At 41.2% G+C, this 17,312-nt stretch overlaps 1 protein-coding gene across 5 annotated transcripts in view; it reads left to right on the top strand.

Moving 5' to 3' along the window:
• CACNB2 (calcium voltage-gated channel auxiliary subunit beta 2) overlaps positions 1-17,312 on the top strand; it is a 324,896-nt gene that overhangs the window by 108,143 nt on the left and 199,441 nt on the right. The window contains exon 1 of one of the 5 annotated variants that reach the window (XM_056519214.1): positions 3,685-4,243. The exons of the other annotated variants lie outside the window; for them this stretch is intronic. Within the exon in view, the coding sequence (XP_056375189.1) occupies positions 4,163-4,243 (81 nt within the window). The 5' untranslated portion in view covers positions 3,685-4,162. Of the gene's footprint in view, positions 1-3,684; positions 4,244-17,312 lie in introns of those variants that run through there. 5 annotated transcript variants of the gene reach the window in all.

Genomic DNA, 17,312 nt, shown 5'->3' on the forward strand with positions numbered 1-17,312 from the left:
TGGCTGTCCGGGCATGCTGGGAGTTGTAGTTTTGCAACATCTGGAGGTCCGCAGGTTGAAGACCACTGATATAGATCTTAAATTATCAATCCTTCGATTTGCCCCTTGGTCCGATGTAGTGTATTATATACAGTAACCCTTTATGCCATATTTTCCTCCAGTGCCAGTTGTAACATTATGTGCTAAAATGTAATAAACAACATAGTATGTCGGGGGCGGCATTTCCAGCTGACGGGCAGGCTACAACAGCTGTCCCAGATTAATTTTGGGACTCATCTAGGGTTCGGCTTTGAAGGACATAATCCCTTTTGCAGTTAGGTACAGTGATCCCTCAACTTACAATGGCCTCAACATACAATAGTTTCAACATACAATGGTCTTTTCTGGATCATTGTAACTTGAAACTAGACTCAACATACAATGCTACAGACAGTCCAGACCTGTGAAACATGTCAATCGCTGGAACTGACCAACCAGAATGGGCATTCACTGGTAAAAACCCCTGTATTACTGAAGTGCATGCACTGACTGCTGTCTGGTAGCGCCCCCTACAGTACAGGGAGGTATTATTGCAAAATCTGCAACAGGGCCCCATGTGCCATTTATAAAACTGATATAATTATGTGGCATATGTGCCTTGGGACCCCCTTAGGCACCAGAGCCCCGATGTGACTGCTACCTCTGAACCCCAATAGTTATAACCAGGGGTCAAGTCCTGTGAAAAAAGTGTGGGAACTTACCCAAGAATTACACTTAAAGGGGTATTCTCGGAAAAAACTTATATATATATATATATATATATATATATATATATATATATATATATATATATATCAACTGGCTCCAGAAAGTTAAACAGATTTGTAAATTACTTCTATTAAAAAATCTTAATCCTTTCAGTACTTATGAGCTTCTGAAGTTAAGGTTGTTCTTTTCTGTCTAAGTGCTCTCTGATGACACCTGTCTCGGGAAACGCCCAGTTAAGAAGAGGTTTGCTATGGGAATTTACTTCTAAACTGGGCGTTTCCCGAGACACGTGTCATCAGAGAGGACTTAGACAGAAAAGAACAACCTTAACTTCAGAAGGTCATAAGTACTGAAAGGATTAAGATTTTTTTAATAGGAGTAATTTACAAATCTGTTTAACTTTCTGGAGCCAGTTGATATATAAAAAACATTTTTTTTCCTGGATAACCCCTTTAAGGGCTGGTTCTGCGAATGGGATCGGTGTTCCTGCTGTGGGAAAAATGCAGGAACTCAGTTCCCACAAGTTCCTGCAGGATTTGAGCTCTGGTTATAACCCTGGACACTATGGGGGAGATTTTTCAAAACCTGTGCAAAGGAAAAGTTGCCCAGTTGCCCATAGCAACCAATCAGATTTCTTCTTTCACTTTACAGAGGCCTTGTTAAAAATGAAAGAAGCGATCTGATTGGTTGCTATAGGCAACTGGGCAACTTTTCCTTTGCAGGTTATGATAAATCTCCCCTAATCTTACTACAGTCGCCAGAGATCTGCTCTCTCAAATGGCCTAGTGAATATTCGCAGGCCCATGTACACTTTGCCGATCATTACAGAAACAAAGAGTCAAACCATTTGCTGTTTTGCAGTGTTTTCCATGGATTGTTTTTTGTAAAATAAAATTTTTATTTTTATATATCAGAAAACTGCATTTTCTTGTTGAAAAACACTGCCAAGCCAGCCATCAAATGCTAGATGGAAGACTACAGCAATTTAATGGAAGGTTTACATACACTGCATTTTTTTTGACATTTCTATGACGTTTTGGTGGTTTGTGGCTGTTGTCAATTCCACAAACTTTTTTGTTTTTTTCTGACATTTTTCCTGCAAGCTTTACTATAAGTAGAAAATAACATGTAAGAAAATAAAAAAGGCAACAATAAACCTTGAAAAACTCTGAAATTCCTTCCCTTTTTTATAAGGCTACACTATAAAGTCGCTCCGTTACAAATGGACGTCAAGGACTCTTTTTTTCTTTTTTCACTTTGACCACCCTTAAAGGGGTACTCCACTGGAAAACATTTTCTTTTAAATCAACTGGCTTTTTTAAAAAAAAATCCCAATCTTTCCAGCACTTATCAGCTGCTGTATAATACACAGAAAGTTCTTTTCTTTTTGAATTTCCCTTCTGCCTGACCACATGTGCTCTCTGCTGACACCTCTGTCCATTTTAGGAACTGTCCAGAACAGGAGCAAATCCCCATAGTAAACCTATCCTGCTCTGGACAGTTCCTGACATGGACAGAGGTGTCAGCAGAGAGCACTTATGGTCAGGCAGAAAGGAAATTCAAAAAGAAAAGAACTTCCTGTGTATTATACGGCAGCTGATAAGTACTGGAAGGATTGGGATTTTTTTTTTTTAAATTTTTTATAGAAGTAATTTACACATTTGTTTAACTTTATGGCACCAGTGGATTTAAAAGAAAATGTTTTGGTCTTAAAGGGTACCTTTCATCAAAAAAACTTTTGATATATTATAGATTAATGTATGCAGAATAACTTTCCAATAGCATGTTATTTAAAAAAAAAGCTTCTTTCTATTTAATTTTCCACTTTGAAAAAGTCACCACTAGGGGTCTCCCTACCAGTCCTTTTTTTATAGATTTCAGACTCATGCTGGAGTCCTAAATCTCAGAATGCAGCCGGGACACAGACAAACTCCCTGGCAGTGAGCAGTGCTGAGTTTGTCTGTGTCCCAGCTGCAGTCTGAGATTTAGGACTCCTGCATGAGTCTGAAATCTATAAAAAAAAAAAAAGAACTGGTAGGGAGACCCCTAGTGGTGACTTTTTCAAAGTGGAAAATTAAATAGAAAGAAACATATTTTTTAATAACATGCTATTGGAAAGTTATTCTGCATACATTAATCTATAATATATCAAAAGTTTTTTTGATGAAAGGTACCCTTTAACAATAAAAATAAATAGCTAAAACTAAACAATATCTGCAAATATTTATAAGTATATATCTGTTTTGTTATCTATCTATTTATCTATATACTGTATAGTCTGCGGTCTTATTATTTTCATATATATATACTGTATAGTCTGCAAATATTTATGTGTATATATCTATTTGTTTATTTAATATATATATATATATATATATATATACACACACAGTCTTCATCTGGACGCAGGCCTCAGCAAGCGAGATGTATGATCCGATTTCAATCAACGCAGACTAATCACTTCTGATAGTTGCAAAATTTAGCCGGGATCCGCCGTGCTAATCTAGATTGGCAGCCAGTGCAGTAAAAGTAAAGGGTGGACGGGGAGGATAAACAGGCGCACAAGGCAGATCACTGATCCCAGCTTTCCCTTTATGCTGTGCTGCTACTACTTGTTGTTGTTTTTTTCCCTTACCTATATACACCCAGCCTTATTGGTTGTCAGGTTACTGGAATCCCATTGTGGCGTTACATCACCAGCAGGTGCTCGCCGGGGCTCTGATAGGGACATTCTGCAAGGGTGCCTGCCTGGTAATCTCTACCTGTTTGCATCTATTATTTATTTTTTGCTGAACAATGTATTCTTCTTCTTATTTCCACTATATTTAGTCCTTGGGGGGAGGTTACAGAATACAAAAAAAAATGAGGAAAAATGTCCACTGGAAAGCACAGATGCCTGTGGGATGATACTATCACCATGCAACTTTCAAGGTCTCCTGAATGGTAGCAGCATCTAGTATTTATGTCTTAATTCTCTCGCATAAGCTTCAGCCTCAGAGTCTTTATTAAAGCTTTGGGAGTAATCAGCACGGCTGTTCCACAGCAGACGGACGCCGCTGCATTTGTCATATTCCACTTTTTTTTTTTCCCTCCAGGAGTTCCGTTTTTGTATTTATATTTTTCAATAGATATATATATTTTTTTTTTTTTTTTTTTTGTTATTTTTTTTCTGCTGTTTTTTTTTTTTTCTGGAAAATGAACTTCTTAGGGGCTGAGTTTACGTGAACCCGGAAAGAAAGAAAGGAAGGAAGAAGAAAAATAACATAATTTTTATTTTTGTAAAATTTTTTAGACCGGAATATTGTGAAGATCCATGGCTTTATTAGATTTTTGTCGGTATTACCGTCTAATATGCCGGTATTGACAGAAGGGGAAGAGTTTGTGTTCGTGGACTACAGAGGAATTTGGTCTTCCCATGCTGGTGGGGCTGTTAGTAATCTTTTTATCGCTGCATGCTGCCATGCTAAAGGCTCCCAAGGGTAAAAATGTGTCCTGGGTAAGTAAAAAATGAATTATTTCTTAAAAAAAAGGAAATAAATAAAAATTATATATATATATATATATATATATATATATATTAAAAAAGTAATATATTATTAATAATGATAATGTTTTGTATTGTCTATAATACTATTACTACTATTGTTGTTGCAGTTGTTGTTATTTTCTTATTGTTCAAATGGACACATCAAACTACATCAGTGTTTCCCAACCAGAGTGCTTCCAGCTGTTGAAAAACTACAACTCCCAGCATGGCTGTCCGGGCATGCTGGAAGTTGTAGTTTTGCAAAGCTGGAGGCACACTGGTTGGGAACCACTGGACTAGACAAAGTTTAGAGGCAAGATGAGCAATAATGTGTTACACATACTTTAAAACAACTGTTTAATATTGTCTTATTTTTTTATTTTCTTTCATTTCTTTACAATTACATAAAAACATCGCCAATAACATTTTCAGGTTATAGTTCCCCGCCGGCTATATATACTGTGACTATAGGGTTAGTATAAGCTTCTTGTTTAGGTCATTTTGCCTTTAGGTTTAATTCCAAGGTTCAGTTTCTTTACTGTAGCCCTGTGGTCGAATCATTATTCAATGTGTGGTTTAAAACCTCCATCTATATTTAGAAAGCCTAAAGCTTAAAATCTCAACACTTAACCCAATTGCATTTCACCAAGCCACCCAGGTCAGTGATAGCTAGGAGGGAGAGAGGAAGAGAGGGGCTTCACTTGGTCATATATATATATATGTGTGTGTCTGTCTATCTATATATCTATCTATCTATCTATCTATCTATCTATTATCTCATATCTATCTATCTCATATCTATCTATATCATATCTATCTATCTATCTCATATCTATCTATCTCATATCTATCTTTCTATCTATCTCATATCTATCTATCTATCTATCTATCTATCTCATATCTATCTATCTATCTCATATCTATCTATCTCATATCTATCTTTCTATCTACCTCATATCTATCTATCTATCTCATATCTATCTCATATCTATCTATCTATCTATCTCATATCTATCTATCTATCTCTCTCTCTCATATCTATCTATCTATCTATCTCATATCTATCTATCTCATATCTATCTGTCTATCTATCTATCTATCTATCTCATATCTATCTATCTATCTATCTATCTCATATCTATCTATCTATCTATCTATCTATCTATCTCATATCTATCTATCTATCTATCTATCTATCTATCTCTCTCTCTCATATCTATCTATCTATCTATCTATCTCATATCTATCTATCTATCTATCTCATATCTATCTATCTATCTATCTATCTATCATCTCATAACTATCTATCTCATATCTGCCTTCTATCTATCTATCTATCTATCTATCTATCTATCTATCACAATTAAAGTCAATAAAGAACCTCCCACCTTGCAGCCATAGTCACCCATAGACTCTGTTCACACCTTGAGTGGCAATGTATGTACTTAAAGGGGTACTCCGGTGGAAATATTTTTTTTTTTAAATCAACTGTTGCCAGAAAGTTAAACAGATTTGTAAATTACTTCTATGAAAAAAATCTTAATCCTTCCAGTACTTATTAGCTGCTGAATACTACTTTTCTTTTTGGAACACAGATCTCTGTGCTGACATCATGACCACAGTGCTCTCTGCTGACATCTCTGTCCGTTTTAGGAACTGTCCAGAGCAGCATATGTTTGCTATGGGGATATTCTCCTACTCTGGACAGTTCTTAAAATGGACAGAGATGTCAGCAGAGAGCAGTGCGGTCATGATGTCAGCACAGAGATCTGTGTTCCAAAAAGAAAAGTAGTATTCAGCAGCTAATAAGTACTGGAAGGATTAAGATTTTTTCATAGAAGTAATTTACAAATCTGTTTAACTTTCTGGCACCAGTTGATTAAAAAAAAAAAGTTTTCCACCGGAGTACCCCTTTAAAAACTTGTTTCCTTTATCTGTGCCATTTCCCTGGAGTGAAATCTCTGAGGTACCTGACATTCCAATAAATCATAGAGTTTATTTGTGTCACCATAAACATTTACAGGCCACCTATAACTATTTATAGTGACACAAGTAAATGCTATGTTTAATTAGAATCCCTAGTGCCTCCGATTTCATCTACTTTGCATGTCTGTAACCAAGTGGAAGGCGACTAATAGTGGTCACACGATTGATGGACTATTAGCTACAGCAGAGGGTCAGGTACTGCCACTCCAAGGGGCCTGGTGTAACATTATTGCATATTTATAGGCAACAAGTAATATTACTATGGGCCAACCACATTTTTCGCCAGGGCCCACAAGTCGGACCCACAAGGATCAGCTGATCATAGGGCCTATAGTTTTCTAAAAAGGGATTGTCCTTGTAACAGTGACCACCATGTTATGCCATGCGGTATTGTTGTGTAGTGTGTACTTATAACTATGATAATGTAATGTGGGATTGAGGGCGTTGTACTTTAAGCTACCGTATTTTTCATCCTATAGGACGCACTGGCATATAAGACGCACCCAATTTTAAAGGTGCAAAACCTAGAAAAAAAAAAAGGATTCTGAACCCAACAGTGATCTTCAACCTGCGGACCTCCAGATGTTGCAAAACTACAACTCCCAGCATGCCCGGACAGCCGTTGGCTGTCCGGGCATGCTGGGAGTTGTAGTTTTGCAACATCTGGAGGTCCGCAGGTTGAAGACCACTGGTATAGGAGGTTATACTCACGTGTCCCCACCGCTCCGGACCCGTCACCGCTGCCCTGGATGTCGCTCCATCGCTGTTGCCGTGTCCCCGTGGTGTCCCCGACGCTCCTGACATCTTCTTCCCCGGGATCCACGCTCTCTGTCACCGTCATCACGTCGATGTCATCACGTCGCTACGCACGCTGCTCCTATTGGATGACGGGACGGCGTGCGCGACGAGGTGATGACGTCAAAGGAGAGCGCCGCCATGCAAGGGATCCCGGCACGGAGCAGACACCGAGGAGGCAGGTAAGGTCCCTTCCGGTGTCCTGTAATCTGTTCGGGACGCCGCGATTTCACTGCGGCGGTCTTGAACAGCCCTACTGAGCAGCCGGGTTAGTGGTATTTTCGCTTCAGACGCGGCGGTCAGCTTTGATCACCGCATCTAAAGGGTTAATACAGGGCATCACCACGATCGGTGATGTCCTGTATTAGCCGCGGGTCCCGGCCGTTGATGGCCACAGGGACCACCGCGATAGGGGTGTATTCGCCGTATAAGATGCACCAACTTTTCCCCCCCAGTTTTGGGGAAGAAAAAGTGCGTCTTATACGGCGAAAAATATGGTATGTTATTCAAGATATTGGCAAGTAAACTAAGGATCTAAGGCATCTGTCTAGCCAACCAATATCCACAAGCAACAAGAACCTCAAAACAGTTGTCTACATATGGGTAACTTTTGCTTTTGGAGGAAATTCTGGTTTGGCTAGTATGAGATAGTTTTCTTCCTTCTGGAGGAGAACTAAGCACTGCCAGAGAGGTATTTATTGCTGCGCTGTGGTATTGGTTTACTGCAACTGGAGAGGTATTTATTGCTGCACTATGGTATTGGTTTACCACTGCCTGAGAGATATTTATTTCTGCACTTTTGTATTTTTTTTTTTTTTACCATTGCCAAAGATATATTTATTACTGCACGGTGGTGTTGTTTTTTTGCTGGTGGATGATTTATTACTGTGGTGTGGGGTTCGTTTGGCAGTTGCAGAGAGGTATATTGTGCTGCACTGTAGTATCTGCTCTGATAAAGACATACCGTATTTTTCACCGTATAAGACGCACTTTTTCTTCCCCTAAACTGGGGGGGTGAAGTTGGTACGTCTTATATGGCAAATACATATTAAAACCCTGTCCTATCGCGGCGGCCCCTGCGGCCATCAACAGCCAGGACCCGCACCTAATACAGGACATTACCGATCGCGATGATGCCCTGTGTTAACCCTTCAGACGCGGTGATCAAAGCTGACCGCCGCGTCTGAAGCGAAAGTGGCACTAACCCGGCTGCTCAGTCGGGCTGTTCGGGACCCGAACAGCTTACAGGACACCGGGAGTTACCTTATCTGCCTCCTCGGTGTCCGATCGGCAAATGACTGCTCCGTGCTGGGATCCCCTGCATGGCCGTCGCTCTCCTTCGTCGTCATCACGTCGTCACGCACGCCGTCCCATCATCCAATAGGAGCGGCGTCCGGAGCGGCGTGATGGCGACAACGGAGAGCGAGGATACCGGGCAGCAGAGACGTTCCGGAGCGACGGGGACACCCCGGGGAAGCGGCGACAGCGATGGAGGGCGACATCCAGGGCAGCGGTGACGAGCGGTGAGGGGTCCGGAGCGGCGGGGACATGTGAGTATTACCTCCTATACCAGTGGTCTTCAACCTGCGGACCTCCAGATGTTGCAAAACTACAACTCCTGGCATGCCCAGACAGCCAACGGCCATTTTGTAACTTTTGGGGGCTTCCGTTTCTACGCAGTGCATATTTCGGTAAAAATTACACCTTATCATTATTCTGTAGGTCCATACGGTTAAAATGATATCCTACTTATATAGGTTTGATTTTGTCGCACTTCTGGAAAAAATCATAACTACATGCAGGAAAATGTATACGTTTAAAAATGTCCTCTTCTGACCCCTATAACTTTTTTATTTTTCCACGTACAGGGCGGTATGAGGACTCATTTTTTGCGCCGTGATCTGAAGTTTTTATTGGTATGATTTTTGTTTTGATCGGACTTTTTGATCACTTTTTATTCATTTTTTAATGGTATAAAAAGTGACCAAAATACGCTTTTTTTGACTTTGGAATTTTTTTGCGCGCACGCCATTGACCGTGCGGTTTAATTAATGATATATTTTTATAGTTCGGACATTTACGCACGCGGCGATACCATATATGTTTATTTTTATTTTTATTTACACTGTTTTATTTTTTTATGGGAAAAGGGGGGATTTAAACTTTTATTAGGGAAGGGTTAAATGACCTTTATTAACACTTTTAAAAAAAATTTTTTTGCAGTGTTATAGGTCCCATAGGGACCTATAACACTGCACACACTGATCTCCTATGCTGATCACTGGCGTGTATTAACACGCCTGTGATCAGTGTTATTGACTGCCCCTGCCTGGATCTCAGGCACGGAGCAGTCATTCGTCGATCGGACACCGAGGAGGCAGGTAAGGGCCCTCCCGGTGTCCTGCAAGCTGTTCGGGACGCCGCGATTTCACCACGGCGGTCCCGAACAGCCCGACTGACTAGCCAGGATACTTTCATTTTCGCTTTAGAAGCGGCGGTCAGCTTTGACCCCGCTTCTAAAGGGTTAATAACGCACATCGCCGCGATGATGTGTGGTATTAGCCGCAGGTCCCGGCCGTTGATGAGCGCCGGGACCGACGCTATGTGATGCTTCATATCGCGGGAGCCGGCGCAGGACGTAAATATACGTCCTGCGTCGTTAAAGGGTTAAAATTGGTTGCATCTTATATGCCGGAGCGTCTTATATGGCGAAAAATACGGCATGTTGTATTTGTTTGCTGCTGCTATGGGATAATATTTGCTCGGCATAATGGTACTTGATTGGAGCTGTTTCAAGTAATGTAAGTACTACACTGAGGTAGTTATCGCTGTGCGGTAGTATGTGTTTGTCTGGCACTGATGGAGAGGTATGTTGTTATGCCCTATGGTACTTGCACTGATGGAGAGGTATGTTGTGCTGCACTGTGGTATTTGTTTGGAGCTGTTATAGGATAAAATGTGCACTGCACAGTGATACTTTATTGGAGCTGTTTCAAGTGTGGTAGTATGTACCATTTGTTGGTGAAGCCCCTTCAACATGGATTGGACTAGAAAATGTTTGAGAAGTTTGAGTTGATTTTTTCCTAGAAAATGGGAAAGGCAAAAATTGTTACTTCTACTGTAGGGTTGAAAACAGGTCTTTTGGCTTCTCAAATACATTTAGCTAGAACATGGTAGACAAAGCGGTCAACCAGAATATAGCAACAAATATTTAACCTGCTCCCCATCAAGCTTCCTTGAAAATTTTAGGAGTTTTAGGGGTTTTTCAATGGTAAAAGGTTTGCAAAAACAGTTTCCACCTAGTATGCAATTATAGGGTTAAATATAGGAAGGGCCTTGTGATGTGTATTCATTTTGTTTTATATTTGTTATGTTTTTGGAGCAATGTCTTCTTTCTTCTTTCTATGAACTGATAGCATCCTGTCTGTAGCCTAGTACAATCCCACAACGTGAGGAAATAGAGTTACATTATTCAGGCACAAACGTCTTGCCAATATGATGAGCAATTTTTATGATAATCCTTAAATTACAGTAAGTGTAACAAACAATTGTGGAAATAATCAAATTTCCTCAAGAGCTTGCATTGGCTGAGACGGCGGCCTTAGATGACACTTGGCCAAGTCTCTAGAGCTGCTTTATCTACGCGTGACTTACAAAATCAGAATATAATTAAAATTTGGAATTTCTCCCGAAAACCACTTGATGGAACATTACATGTTCCACATCTAAATATTTAATTCTCAGTACTAGGTTAAAAGTTATGATCCGACTACTGTGCAGAGAATGGAAATGGTGAGGGCTTATGAGATCTAGCGTTCTTGACACAATTGATTATCCAGACATTGGCCCTCATTTACTATTCTAAACCTGACCTCTTTTGTCGGGGTTTTTTTTGGCGCATCTTTGTCTGCGACATGTCGCAGACATCGTGCGCCAGTCTGCGACACGATGCAAAATTTTTTCCCAACGAACCCGATGTGGATTCTCCCAAACCCGAAAAAGGGGCGTAACCCGACATTTCTGAGCTTTGCCACGTATTTATAAAGGTTTCCAACCCGAATTTGTTGAATTGTTGTGGATTTTTTCCCGACAACTCAAAACCAACAAAACCAACAAAACCCACGTGCGACAAACAGGATGCGACATAATAATAAATACCAGGGGAAAAAAGCAATCGGGTAAGAAAGCAAGATAGACTTACAACCCGATTTTCTAAGTAAATGAGGGCCATTGTCTTCTCTTTTAGAAGCGTGGAGACCTGGATGTCCATGGTAGAGTCTGGGTCTATAACTTGCCATACATTTTAGATTTAGTGTTTCTTTCATTGACTGTCACCTCTCCCAATCCCACCATACACATACAGTAGTTTATAGTTACATAGTTAAGGTTTAAAAAAGCCAAGAGTCCATCAAGTTCAACCTAAAGCCCTATTGTGTTGATCCAGAGGAAAGCAAAAAAACAAAACAAAAAAAAAACAGGAGGCTGATGCCAATTGCCCCATGAAAGGAAAAATTCCTTCCCGACTCCAATATGGCATCAGAATAAATCCCTGAATCAACGTTTTATCCCTATAAATCTAGTATCCGTAACCTGTAATATTCTAATTTTCCTAGAAAAACATCCAGGCCCCCTTGTTTATTGAGTCAGACATCACAGCATGATGTGGAAAGAGTTTCATGTTTTCACTGCTCTTACAGTAAAGAATGTCTTTTGTGATGATGGGCAAACCTTCTTTCCTCTAGATGTACAGGATGCCCCCTTGTCATCGTTATCGGCCTAGGTATAAAAAGATCACTAGAAAGATCTTTGTACTGTCCATTCATATATTTGTACATTGTGATCAGATCCCCTCTAAGGCTGCATTCACACCACGTTTTTTGCAATACAGTTCCCGTATACGTTTTCAATTTGAAAACCGTACGGAACCGTATTGAAAACCGTATGCATTGACTCTCCATTGAAAACCATATGCCAAACGATGCATCAGGTTGCATCAGTTTTGCATCGTCTACGAATTTTTCCCATACCCAAAACCATAGCCTACCACAGTTTTTGATCCAGGGGAATAACCGTATTGAAATCGTATACGTTTTTTTAACATGTGAGTCAATGGGAACCGTAGAGAACTGTATGTGCGCACAGTTCCATACTTTTTTTTACTTTGCACATGCGCAGTGCATGCCGAAAGTTTTTTTCTTGGAATTTCAATCAAACAAGTGAAACTTTATTTATAAAGTAGTGAAAAGTTAAAAACGTATATGGTTTTTTTTCTTAGAAAATGGATGCAACCGGAAATAATTTTTCAAACCGTATACGGATTAAAATTTGTACACACGTTTTGATACAGTTTAGTACGGTTTTGAGGAATCTTTTTTTCATCCAAAACCTGATACATGAACTGTATTGCAAAAACGTGGTATGAATGCACCCTAAGACATCTTCTCCAAACTAAATATAGTACCAAGCTTGATAACCTGTCTTGGTACTAACCCACTCCCCCACCTCACCTGTTTCTGTCCGCTCCCCCGCATGGGATTCTATGCACTGCAGATTGTGATACAATAAAGAAGTCTGCTTCACACTCCAAGACCGGGTGAGTGCTCCATTCTTTTACATATCTACATTGGATACATCTTCTACTTTATATGTGAGCACCGGAAAGGTCTAGCAGCCAGAGGATTCCAGTTACATAGTGATTTGTGTAGTAACAGTGCCGGGTACACCTATAAGAGGATAGACTGTCTTGGTACTATATTCCACCCATACCACCAATTATCTTTGTCACCCTCTTTTGCACCCTCTCCAGTTCAGCCATGTCCTTCCTATATACAAGCACCCAAAATTGTACACAATACTCCATATGTGGTCTGACTAAAGATTTAAACATTGGTAAAACTATGTTCCTGTCACGAGCCTCTATGCCTCTCTTGATACATCCCATGACTTTGTTAGCCTTGGCAGCCACTGCCTGGCACTGGTTACTAAAGTTAAGTTTACTGTCAACCAGTCCTTTTTGGTAGAAGTTTTACCTAATGTTTTATTACCGTATTTATCGGCGTATAGCACACATTTTTTAGGCTAAAATTTTTAGCCTAAAGTCTATCTGCGTGGTATACGCCGATAAGCCGCTGCAGTTCAATGATTTAAAGCGGGCACTTTAAATCAATGAACTGCATCGGCTTGTGCAGGGCCAGAGACCTACCATCACTGGCCGCTTTTCTCCCCCTGCCTATCCAGGGGTCCAGATACCGTCGCCGCCACTGCCCCATTGCCTCCCCCATCCCCGGTTTTATAATTACCGGGTCCGCGCTGCTTCTTGCTCCGGCGGTGTCCTGCGTTGTTGCTATGTGCTGCGCTGCGCAACGACGAGTGACGTCTTCAACGCAACGTCACCGTCAGTGGCCCGGCGCACAGTGACAGCTAAGGAAGCCTCTGGAGCCAGAAGCAGCGTGGACCCCGGGAACAGGTAATTATAAAACCGGGGATGGAGGAGGTAATGGGGCAGTGGCGGCAGTCTCTGGATAATCAGGGGGAGAGAGGCGGCGGCAGCAGGACTCTAGACCCCAGGAAAGGCAGGGTGAGAGAAGCTGGTAGCGACGGCGGTCTCTGACCCCACAAAAGCCGCGCTTCTGCGGGGTCAGAAACAGTCTATCAGAGTATACACATATACACACACGCACCCTCATTTTACCAAGGATATTTGGGTAAAAAACTTTTTTTACCCAAATATCCTTGGAAAAATGAGGGTGCGTGTTATAGGCCGGTGCGTGGTATACCCCGATAAATACGGTATTTAGCACATACAGTATTCACATATGACATGTTGGGGAACAAGTAGGCTCCAGAAAGTTAAACTTTAAAATTCCTTCTATTAACTAATCTTAATTCTTTCAGTACTTATGAGCTTCTGAGGTAGAGTTGTTTTTTTCTATCTAACTGCTCTCTGATTACACGTGTCTCGGGAGCTGTCCAGAGTAGAAGCAGAGATGTCAGCAGAGAGCACTGTTGCCAGACAGAAAAGAACAACTCAACTTCAGCAGCTGATAATTATTGGAAGGATTACATTTTTTTTAATAGATGTCATTTACAAATCTGTTTAACTTTCTGAAGCCAGTTGATAAAAAATTTTAAAAATTTAGTTTTTTCCTGGAATACCCCTTTAAACTTAGCGTCTCACCTTATCCCTCTAAAAATCACTTCAATAATGTTTTACATTGTCTGTCATTATTTTAGGCCACGTTTATCATGGTCTATTTTTGCGTTTTTTTGAGACCTTTGCAGTGTTTTTTTTTTGCACTTTTTCAAAAAGGGCGCAGTTAGTAAATAAGGACCACTGCATTGTTTGAACTTTAAAATAGCATACCAATGTTAATTTTGATAAAATCGTCTATTTGGAAAAGGCGCAAAATAGCCGATTGCGCAAAAAAATTGGGCCTTTTATAAGTTAAAAAAAAAGGACATAAAACCGTTAGTGAATCTGTTAGAGTTAGATCAGTGTTTCCCAACCAGGGTGCCACCAGCTTTTGCAAAGCTACAACTCCCAGCATGCTCGGACAGCCAAAGGCTGTCCGAGCATGCTGGGAGTTGTAGTTTTGCTACAGCTGGAGGCACCGTGGTTAGGAAATCTGAGCTAGATAGATACATCCAGCCACAGATGTGTGGTACCTTGGATGTAGGAGGTGATACGCACACATCAGGGTAGCGGTAATGTCATGTCAGCATTTTTGGCTCAGAAATCATTTCGTGTTTCATCAAAACATTATTGCTCCGGGGAGAAAGCTGCGTCGCCTTCTCTTCAATTTGCAGTTCTGGCAAGAAATGTCAAGAGATATTTTCTGGTTGGAGCTATTGCGTTGTTACCTTCCTCTCACCTTGGTATCGCACCTATCACTGACACCCTGCGCCAACACACAAGGGATCAATAACTCAATTGTATAAGGTTCAGCTCGGGCCTGTCCATCAGAGAACTGCTTTCTTTTACTTTAACCCCTTAAGGACCAAGCGATTTTCTGTTTTTGCACTTTCGTTTTTTCCTTCCTTACCTTTTAAAAATCATAACCCTTTTGATTTTGCCCCTAAAAATCCATATGAGGGCTTATTTTTTGCGCCAACAATTCTACTTTGTAATGACATCAGTCATTGTACTCAAAAATCTACGGCGAAGCGGGAAAAAAAATCATTGTGCGACAAAATTTTTTAACTTTTGGGGGCTTCCGTTTCTACGCAGTACATTTTTCGGTACAAATGACACTTTATCTTTATTCTGTAGGTCCATACAATTAAAATGATACCCTAATTATATAGGCTTGATTTTGTCAAAATCATAACTACATGCACGAAAATTAATACATTTAAAATTGTCATCTTCTGACCCCTATAACTTTTTACATTTTCTGCATATGGGGCGGTATGAGGGCTCATTTTTAGTGCCGTGATCTGAAGATTTAATCGGTTACATTTTTGTTTTGATCTGATTTTTTGATCGCTTTTTATTCCTTTTTTTATGGTATAAAAAGGGAGCAAAAATACGATATTTTGGACTTTGGAATTTTTTTGCGCGTACGCCATTGACTGTGCGGTTTAATTTAGGATATATTTATTTTATATTGTCAGCTTTGACAGCAGCGATCTAAAGGGTTAATAGCCATCCGCAGTGATCGCCGCATGTCGGCTATAAATGCAGGCCCCCAGCTACAAGAATCACCTGGGGGCCGGCCGGTATGATGCGGGCTCGAGTCAGGAGCCTGCATCATACCCGGTTAACGGCCATTGGACAAGTATAGATGTCCATGGTCGTTAACCAGTTAAACTGATAGAAATTAACGAGTAATGAGTATTACAGGAGTAGTATCAGCAACACTCTTGTTGATAGGATGTGTCAGGTTTTACGTCTATTTATGTGTCTAGCTTCTGTATTTCTCTCACAAATCCCTCTGTTCTGCTGCTCCCTCATTATGAAATACTCTGCTCAGGAAGGGGCGTGTCCAAGGCAAGCACGTAGCTCACCCTCACTTACTATGCATTCACTTCCTCCCTGAGTCTGCTGTGCTGTTCTGGTTCTCTTCATCCAATCACTGCAGGCTGCTCTGTAACCCCCTTCTCTCTGTTTTCATGCTTCAGTCTGATAGGACAGAAGTGAGCACAGAGAAGTGCTAGTCCAGCCCTCATTTCTGGACTTTGTCTCAGCCTGTGCTTCAGCTGGGACGAAGAAGATGCTGCAGCTTGACAGGATTATGTTTTGGATGGTATGGGGACCCCTAGTGCTGTTTATTATAAGCCATGATTTCTGTAAAAGGAGATAACATTTTCTTATAAAGTATATTAGAAAGGTTAACGTTTTGCCAAGATGTAAAAGACACAAAAACATTTTGACCATGCCTATTTAACTAAAACACTGAGACTGAGCACACAGTGTAAACTGCGCCAGCTTTTCAAACAGCCTGAGATATTTTTTAAAATCTTGCACAATCTTAGATTGTCTAGTTTGAGGAAGTTTTTGAATATATCATCCCTCTGTGCCAAAATCTAGTGCAATTTTCACCAAAACAATGACTTGCCCAGGTGCTGGGGCAAGGGGGGGTTTGAGGGTAGGAACACATGGCGCATGCGCAGCATTTCACGTTCTAGCTGAGGATGCATCTGGTGCTGGCAGTCACAGAGAAACTGCAGAGCGAGCTCCCAGCTGCAGCCGCGTAGCTCTGTAGGTCCGCTCGTAGCGGCGTATTTCCCACTGGCAATCACAAGCGGACACACAGACGCGGCCTGGTCTCAGCTAGGAACTCGCTCTGTGACGGGCACCATAATCTCTTCACCTTGTGGCACTCACCTCTTGATTCCCGGCCTTCTGGCTAGGATCAGAGAAATTTTTATAGATCCGGCCGGATGTCCGGGCAGTATATCTGCACACATTCACTTATTTATTTATTTTTTGTCTCACTGTGTCACTTTTTGCGTGTTGTGTGTTCACAGGATTGGTCAGGATGCGGTAGCCCTTCTGGGTGTCCCTCCTGGCGGTCTAGGGGAGGTGTGTGTGGCCATTAGGTTCCGCACCTCCCTGCAAACACCCCGGGTACTCCTGCTTCGGCAGGGTACCTACCGTAATCGGCTCTGCGGGCAGATACCTTGGCTAACGCTAAGGGGGATGCCGGGAGCATTTGTGGTCCCCTAGTAGCTTCGGCGAAAAGGGACATCGAACCTGGAACCTCGCAGGTACCTTTTGGTCCGGAGGCGAAGGGTAAGGTTTGTTGGGGGGCCTCTC

The sequence above is a fragment of the Hyla sarda genome, chromosome 5 (assembly GCF_029499605.1).
Source record: "Hyla sarda isolate aHylSar1 chromosome 5, aHylSar1.hap1, whole genome shotgun sequence".
Classification (NCBI taxonomy): Eukaryota; Metazoa; Chordata; class Amphibia; order Anura; family Hylidae; genus Hyla; species Hyla sarda.